Consider the following 8,561-nt stretch of genomic DNA (forward strand, 5'->3'; position numbering starts at 1 on the left):
TTAACAACTTGTGGAAAATAGATTTTCAGTGTTCCGTTTCTTTCAGTCATCTGTGTTGCTCTTTCGCTTCACTCCAATGAGACAATGAAAGTAGCTTGCCCTGTGGTTCAACCACTTTCTACCTTCTAATTCCCTTTCACTAACTCAAAGTCATCTCTGGTAAATTACAGGAGAATGTACAAATGAATCATGTCCACATTTTAGGAACTTGTAAGAATATCTGTGTTCAACTTAAATTTAGTAAAACCTGCCTAATTTTAGTCTAGGGCTTAAATCTAGTCGGCAGGGTTGTCTTTGCATTAATGTGTTGCAGTGTGCTGTAGCAGTGGATCTGCAGCAGGAAGCTGTTGGCCATGGAACTCAGTGCCCACATTGTCCATATTGTGGAGGTTTACTTTGAAGTACTGGCTATCAACTTACACAATTCTTTTCAGCCTGTACTTTTCCTCTTTCCAAAGCAGCAGGTTTCAGCTGCCCTGACTGTTCTCTCCATCTCCACTCTCGCTGTCAACGAAGAACGGAGCCCTGATTTTCATGGCTGAATATTTTAGCGAGTACCACGTCCCATGCCACGTAGACCAAACCATACCATCGTCATGGGATCCCTTGTACCTTCCTCTTCTGTAGTATCGTCCATTGAGGTTTACAGCATGGCACCTTGTAACGATGTAGGAGAGAGAAAAAGGGAATTATGCTTAGCGTGGGAAGATATTGCATCATTGCAGTGCAGTAGTTTTCACACAACATACATTTAGGAATACCAGGGTGGGATGGAGATGTGGGTAATGCACTTAATGGAACCCAGACAAGTATGTGGGTCATCCTAAAGCAGACACCTACACTGGTCACAGAATTCAACCTGTAGACTCCTTCAGGTGTAGGACATTATAACGACATTGCCTAAACAGAGAGGTGTAGTGCCATTTGTTAGGCTCTAGCTCAAGTGTAGGCAGATTCATATTGACACTTAAAAATGCAGGTGTCTTTTAATTGCGGTAAATCCTACTACTGATGTAGCTTCACTGACTTCAATTGTTATGGTCAAAGGGGCTCATCCTGCACTAAAGCAGAGAAAAACTGAGAGTGGTGTGTCCATGGTCCAGGGGCAGGTGAACCTGAGTCCTTATCCACTGATATGTGGCATATGCCCAGCTAGCAAATATACCATCACATTTGTTATGGGATAGCTCACCCCCCTAGACATGCTCCACAATAGAGAAATGTCCTTTGCTCATGCTTCAGCTTGCTATGGGTACAATTGTTTTCTTTTCTAGAGTATAACCCAAAGCACTTTCAGGAATTTTAATTGGGCTCTTTTCCTTCCAGGTCATTGGCCTCTATGCATTTGTTCTGACCCATTTTCCTAAAAGGAATGCAACTTACCTGTGGCCCATTTCTTAAAATTAATTCAACTTAGCTGCTTTGCTATAATGAAAGAAGCAGTTTGATTTCCTTTGAGGATCTGTAGGTGTGAACATCTTAGGTTTGGCTGTGCAAGGTGGCAAGTGAACACAGCAACCTCCAGCTGCTGTAAGGCAGGCAAGTCCTCTCAGCTTTACAGCCACCCACACCCGAGTCATCCAAGAGGAATCAGCTATTTTGCATACCTGTTAAACCACCAACCGCCCTTATTCTCTGATGCACAGTTGCCTGCGAGGAATCGATCGTGATCCTTGTCAAATGTGGTGAACTGCATCCCTCTGTGAGAGGCTGACCACTGATCTTCAAAATTGCTCCCACCAGACAGAGCGTCGCCAGCGTTACCAGAATAGGTGCCAAACCATAACCTGTAATTGTCCTGCAGGAATATGTGAAATATGTCTTTGATATCAGGTCATTCTGCCCTTCCTCCCATTTTTGAGATCAAATTTGCTCTGGCCATTTTATCCACTTTTGAAGTCAAGGGTGACTTTTGTCTCCATGCTTTAATAATCCTAGTGCAGATCAATGAAGGATTTAAACTGCTGCTGCTGCTACAAAGGGCTTCACGTTTCTTGTGGTTCAACAACCACTTGATACACTCTACAGCAAGATGAAAGGCACTTTTTAGCTGATCAGGAACAAACTTAGCAGAGAGCTGTGCCAAGGAGTTGCCTTCATAAACTGATCAGTTGTTCAGCTAGAATAAATGCTTAGGCATTTTGCTCTTCCAAGGATGGGAGGTCATCTGATTTCTAGCTAAATGGTCTGGTCCTGGTGGGAATAATTAGAATAATAGTTCTGTTGTGCACAGCAAACAGGTCTAAGAGACATTTGATATGGATGGATGATTACTTTTGTGCTGTGGGCTTTCTCCTGTCATCATAGCCCTCCTTTCTTTATGAAAAATGGCAATAAGGTATTAAAATGAAGCTGTTCAAACTTTTAATAAGAAAGCTGTAATCACAAACTGAGCATAATGTGACATTTCTGGAACAGTGATGGAGTTGGTACTAGGACTGGTCCATGCAATGGAACTCATGTCCTTGGTTATTTGGGCTACTTGCATGTGGTGTTCAGAAAGGCAAGCCTGCAAAGAACAGCACCTGTATGGAGCAGGACGCTGTCTATAGCTAGAAAGCAGACAGGGAAATACAGGATGTTTCTGTCTTTGGGCTTTCTGTGTCTGTAGCACAAGGTGTAGTGCTACAGGTACCTCTTTTCAAGATAGGAGCTTACAACTGTTCTTTCAAGGCTTTGATTAAAGTTCACTGTTTTATTTTAAAACAAGGTAGAGAGGGTCTGTTCTGGTGCTTGCCTTTTATGTTACAGTCTGAAACACTCTCTTAGGAAGTAGGAGAACAGGGTTCCATTTTGTTACAGAGGTTCAAACCCTAAGGGTCTTCTAACTCACAGCAGACTTTTTTAATCATGAGACCAGAGGCAAGAACATATCTCTTTGTGCCCTGCAGCAGAGATGCATCATCATAGAGCTGCCCTTGGTGCAGCAGCAGAGATAGAAAGACAGCACACACACATGATTCTGTGCGGCTTTGACACTCTGCAGTTGTAAGGGAAATATCCCAGGCTTATGTCCCTGCTCTCAGGGTTGTTTGTCAGTCAGACAAACTAGGAAGACCAGGGAACCACAGCAGATAACTTTTGCAGAGCTGTAGTTACAAACCTGATACTGGTCTGATGCTCTGCATGTGTAGATGCCCCACCCTCACAGACCAAAACAAGCAAATCACTGCTGTCCCCCTTTCGCACCTGCTCATTTGCAAGTTGGAAATTTTCATAGACTGCGTAACGTCTTTCCCCATCCCAGTCCATCAGTTCAATCTTTAATGAGCTCTCTCCTAAACATAAAGTTGTGTCCTGTTAGATGAACTGTCTCATGCAAATTACAAAGAAATCTGTAGAGGAAAAATACTTGGACCTCTAGCGAGCAGGTCATAGATGTGGTCGTTGCCCAACCAGTATTCATCATTCTTGCCATAGAATCTCCCAAATCCCAGTTTGTAATCATCCCATTTCCTGCAGTGAGACACAAATATCAGTTTCAGCGTGTGAGAGAATTAGACAGTTTATGACACTTGGGTATGGTAACAAGTAAAATTTCAGCTGTGTTTCTAGACACTGTTTTCTACAAGCTGAGCTGAGATTTGTCACTCTGCCTCAGAAGTAAGTACAACTCACAGCTTACTTTTTCTCCTGCTAAACCTGTGCACACACATATACTGGGATCAAACCTTCAAACTGGCATATGTGGTGCTCGCAGGATGAGGTTGACAGTTAGATGAAAAGGGAAAGCAGCAGCTGTCACATTGGTCTTCAGCGAAACACCTGATATTGTTCTTCAGCAAGTCATAATTCACATGATTTATGTATTATCTTTGATATTCACATATACTTCCTGTGTATCATCATTTCCAGTTTTAGTAACCCTGTGTTTATTCCCTCTCTCATGTTGTTATGGATTGATTCTATGTGACCTACATACTAGTCAGTGCTCCTCTGCAGGATGTTTTCAATTCACCTGAACTGCCATGGCCAGATAGCAACCACTCTCTGGGTAAGCCAGCTTAGAACAAGTTAAGGTAGCTTTGCAATGGGCTGAACAGACTTTAAGAGGCACTAGATATGCCCTGACATTGCGTGTGCTCTGATAGTGAAATAATCTGCACAGGGACATTTCTTTACTGTGCTACCAGAGCATCTCTCCTCCTGTAAATTTCTGTGTGAAAGTCACCTCTCTGGGACTTTGCATAAAGGACAATCTGGTTTGGCATCTTTTTGAATTATCTAAATATAGTAATAAATCTTACAACATGCTGAGCATAATCCCTGATATGGGAACAGATGTGTTCAACAAGTCTCAGCCTATGCACTGGCAGCAAATACCTGCCAGTTTGGAGCTTCTAACAGTCTCCAATAATGATAAAACAAATATGCATTCAAATGCAGAGAAACTATGGAAAATATATGATAGGTACAATTTGAAAATGGCCTCCTGCTGCCACTAGGTACCACCAGATTGCCCTACTCCTAAGTAATCATCATTAATATATAGTCTTGCATACCCTGCTTCTCTAGGGTGAGGTTTTGCCAGGCAGCAGGACAGGAGTGGGAGCTGTTGCATCCCTCCGGATGCAACAATGATACACTCACCTGTTGAAATTCTCCCTGCCATTACTCCGCCGTTGGATGACTGTCCACCCCCCTCCATCAGACATGTCACAGTATGCCAGGAAAGGCTCTCGGTCTGCTCTGGGCCTGATTCGGTAGTAGCCACTTTTGGTTTTCTTCCGATTATACACCGCAGAGCAATCTAGGCAGAGTGGTATCTGTTTGTTAAACAGGGTGGGGGAGAAGCAAAGGGATATGTGCTACCAAGAGAAGACATCACTTAGAGGCTGTGTGGGACAAGAACACTTGGCCAGCCTGTGTACAGCTATGCAAGCCCTGGAAAATTAAAGCAAATAATTCAGCAAGGTAGTAGCAATGCTATTTTGCAAGTGGCTGGGCTTGACAAAGAACAGTAAGGCTTGATAACCTTTACAGCTATACCTTCTGAGGGAATTATTCCCAAATCTTTGGTGAGATATAGGACAGCTGTGGCTTAGGCTGAGGCTATAACATTATAGTGACGCAGGACTGAAACCGTCTCTGTCAGCAAGATATTTGCAGGGAAGCTGATTTCCATGTGGACGGTAAGATAACCTCAGCTGTACTTCAGATAGGAGCAGGGAACAACAATTCTAAAATTAGAGGCTAAGTTCCTGTGACCAGCTCTACAAGGGCTGTATCAGGACACAGCCTTTCAGAACCTCAGTGCTCCGCACTTTCAATGTAATGCCCACAAAGGATAAAATCTTGGCCACAGGCGACAATGGCATTTATGACTATGTTCTCAAAGTAACGCAAAAGAACAAAGCATGCATGCCTGTTACTGTGCCACAGAAGTGATGGAGGTACTGAGAAACTGGGAGACTTGGCTCCTCTAAACACATTTCAGTGCCTGCAGCTGAGCCAGGCACTCTGGGCTTCCCTAAGTCACTCGGAGGAAATGGGCTCTTCAAGAGCAGGGTCCCTCTTTTCCCAAAGCAGATGCCTAAAGTAAGTCTAATGGAAAACATGAGAGGTGGCTGTTCTTCTCTGCAACAGAGTCCCAGGTGAGAAGCCCAGCTCCAGTTGTCCATGTTGTACTTGGGTGGTGGCTGCCTAAAGATGGGCCAGTGGACTCTAGCCCCAGGAAATATCTGCTGGTATCACCACCACCAGTCAGCTCTTCTCCTTCCCACATATCTGCATTTTAAAATACAATCCACTTTAAAAAATATAAAACTTTTAGCAGAAATAAAATATGGCACATGAAACACTGCAGAAAGAAATAAGCATTGTGGCACGTTACCGCAAACTGTACCTTGGTCGTAAACTATCAAATTTCCACTGGTTGTGGGTAAAAGCATCTCATGCTGCACACTCCTATTGCCTGAGAACAGCCTACTTTTTGTTCTGTGGTAAGTGTTCTCCAGGATGTCCTTCAGCTGCAGCTCGTATAAGTAAAGCAAGTCTTGAAGTTGTTTTAACCTTTGTCTTAATTTATTGTTGTCTTGGAGGCAGACATCTTTGTCCTACAGAGAAAAAGAAACAATGCCCCCCATGCTTCAGTCAGTGGTAATTAGCACAGAGAGGCAGAAAGAGGAGTATCTGCCCAGAGAGGTGGTGGATTCACCGTCCCCGGAGATTTTTAAGACGAGGCTGGATGTGGCACTGAGTGTCATGATCTAGTAATCACAGTGGGGTTGGATCAAGGGTTGGACTTGATGATCTCGGAGGTCTCTTCCAACCCAGTTAATTCTATGATTCTATGATTCTATGTCACATTGCCTCTGTGGATCAAGACGGTTTGATGGTGATATCTTGCTAAGTTACACAAATCTTGCACAGCATGAGCTGTTGAGTTGAATCCAGTGAAAATGGTGTTTCTACAACAACCTTGGCATTGATCAGAACATGCCAGAATATGATCAGGTGCACAAAAACTTACTTTGTACAAAAATAATTTGTCTTGACCCCCACTAAATGAGCTCAAAGGGAAGGTTTGCAGACTATGAAAATGCTCAGATGGATAAGAGGGAGAAAACTCGGCTCTTGCACTGCAGACAGGGCAAACCAGCAAAGTTCCAGAATCATCTTTGTGTAAAAACAGGAAGATAAAAGAGCTGATATTTTGGCTATAAAAATATATTTTTTTTAAAAAGAGTTTGTTGTTGTTTTTAATTCTTAGCAATGTCGATTCCGTCACCCAGACAGCTTCACAGCCCTTAATGCTGTGAAAACCCTGTATTATCAGAACAAGGAGACTGACATTCCTTTAGCTGCATGGAGATGCTTTCTTGCTCTACTCTTGCAAATCTCCATCCCTCTTGTGAGGGAGCATCCATCTCTGCATGACTGGGAGTGACGAACGGTTGAGAAGTTGTACAGACACTAACTGAAAGATACTCACGGAAAGCCTGGGTGCAGGTGAGCTGAAGCTGACCAGGAGAAGGAGCAGCAGCAACCTGTGCATCATGACACTCACTTCTTATCACCTGAAAAGAAGCATAGATAGGCTGCACTAGAGATTTCTTTAATTCCTCTCACAACCTAATCCCCCTCACAGTTATGTTTAATTCCCCAGAAAATGCTGTAGGGTTTGTTAAGGAGGTTGCTTGAAACTACAGGCAGGATAAAATCAGAGGAAAGATGCATATTAAGGCAAAGCTAAAGCACCAGTGCAGCATGCTGACAGGGGCATCAAGCCTTAGGTCTGAGCTCCTGATTCCCTCTAGAAATAAATCCCTGTGTGACTTTCCAACAGCCTCTGCCACTTCTCCCAAGTGTCTTACACAGCTGGGAACTTACTCAGCAATCACACCTCCTTGGAGCACTTCTTGCAAAAATCACACAGTGTTTATTCAGTTCAACCTCCCCAAAGTTAAGAGGAATTTTGCCTGCTGGGTTGAGTGACCATGGACATTGCCCCTCCTCAGTCCTTGGAGTGGTCTGTCAGGATGGGATTGCCTGAAGGCCAAGGGCAGGAGTCACACATATGACAGAGTGGAATGGGGTAGTTTTTTCTTGGATTTCAGAGGAAAAGATCTCTGCGGCCAATCTGCCCCAACACACCGATGTGACTTGGGTTGGAGAGTCCTAGCTAAAAAAAATGATAAGTGCTGACAGTGGGAACATGCAGCTGAGTGTTACTGAACAGTACAAATTGTTCTCAGTGTGCTTGCATGATGTTTTAAAAAAAAAATTAGAGAGAAAAAAAATCTGAAAAATAGGCTAAGCCCAACTCCCCTGCTTCACATCTGGAAGTGCTGCAGAAACTTGGCTACCCAGCTCTATTCTCTGAGCGATGTGCTTTGTTCCAGCTATGGCTCTACTAGCAACCCTGCAGCGGCTGATGCTAGAGCTGCTTCCAAAGCCAGCAACAGGGGGACTCCTCTGCCAAGATGGGCAGGCAAGGCCCAAAGCAGTCGAGGGAAGATCTCCATGCAAGTGACCCCAGTGAAAGATGCTGTGCAGGAGGGTGTCCCAGCACATGGCAGTTTCTCAGCTCTTAGAGAGCAGAGTTCAATATTACAGCAAGGGATCACTGCAAGCCCACGACCACTGGTGCTGTTCACACCCCCCGTAGCCATGCCGGTGGCTGCAGCATTGGTGCTGAGGTCAGAATCAGGCCCCGCACAGAGCACGTGGGTGGAGGCAGAAAGCTAACAGGAAGGATGGGTTTGAGCGACAGCTCCTGAAAACCAGACAGTGAAGAGCAGAGGGAAAGAAAGCAACTCCATCCATGCCTTTATCAACACACATGAAATGAACATACCTGTGACTTGCCTTTCTTCAGACCTCCTTTTGATAAGATTATTGCCCTTAAAAGTCAACTGCGAAAGAAAATTATCATAAACCTAGCTGGTTTTTTAGCAGTTGCTGAGATTTCCCTCTCCAGAAGGCCCACATCAAGTGCACTGATGAAGAATGTTTCACAGCACTAGGCAGTTTCACAGAAAAGATACTCGCAATTCCTCATGGGAAAGTTACCCAAATCCCGGGTTTTCTATTGTTACCCAATACTCATCTTGCTGCTT

General features: G+C 44.1%; 1 protein-coding gene across 2 annotated transcripts; it reads right to left on the reverse strand.

Moving 5' to 3' along the window:
* Window positions 1-406: 406 nt before the first annotated feature.
* On the reverse strand, window positions 407-8,561 carry LOC114059364 (fibrinogen-like protein 1). 2 transcript variants are annotated; one of them, XM_027887708.1, is made up of 8 exons: window positions 8,300-8,561; window positions 6,935-7,019; window positions 5,846-6,056; window positions 4,591-4,750; window positions 3,359-3,456; window positions 3,190-3,278; window positions 1,608-1,798; window positions 407-657 (listed from the first exon to the last, which is right to left on the reverse strand). In XM_027887708.1, the coding sequence occupies exons 2-8, from the start codon at window positions 6,998-7,000 to the stop codon at window positions 468-470; spliced, it is 1,005 nt and encodes a 334-aa protein (XP_027743509.1). In that variant the 5' UTR covers window positions 7,001-7,019; window positions 8,300-8,561; the 3' UTR covers window positions 407-467. The 2 variants fall into 2 exon arrangements, with proteins under 2 accessions (XP_027743509.1, XP_027743508.1); XM_027887707.1 differs by lacking the exon at window positions 8,300-8,561 and adding an exon at window positions 7,422-7,580.

This window comes from Empidonax traillii, unplaced genomic scaffold, assembly GCF_003031625.1.
Source record: "Empidonax traillii isolate 1590-97213 ecotype Southwest subspecies unplaced genomic scaffold, ASM303162v1 scaffold219:size747757, whole genome shotgun sequence".
Classification (NCBI taxonomy): domain Eukaryota; kingdom Metazoa; phylum Chordata; class Aves; order Passeriformes; family Tyrannidae; genus Empidonax; species Empidonax traillii.

Excerpts from the sequence above, each read along its gene's own strand:
- LOC114059364 (XM_027887708.1), bottom strand. The coding sequence starts at position 7,000 with ATGATGCACAGGTTGCTGCTGCTCCTTCTCCTGGTCAGCTTCAGCTCA. Across the intron at positions 3,457-4,590 it reads GGCAGGGAGAATTTCAACAG|GAAATGGGATGATTACAAAC; the intron begins GTGAGTGTATCA and ends GTCTCACTGCAG. Across the intron at positions 3,279-3,358 it reads CTATGACCTGCTCGCTAGAG|GAGAGAGCTCATTAAAGATT; the intron begins GTCCAAGTATTT and ends CTTTATGTTTAG.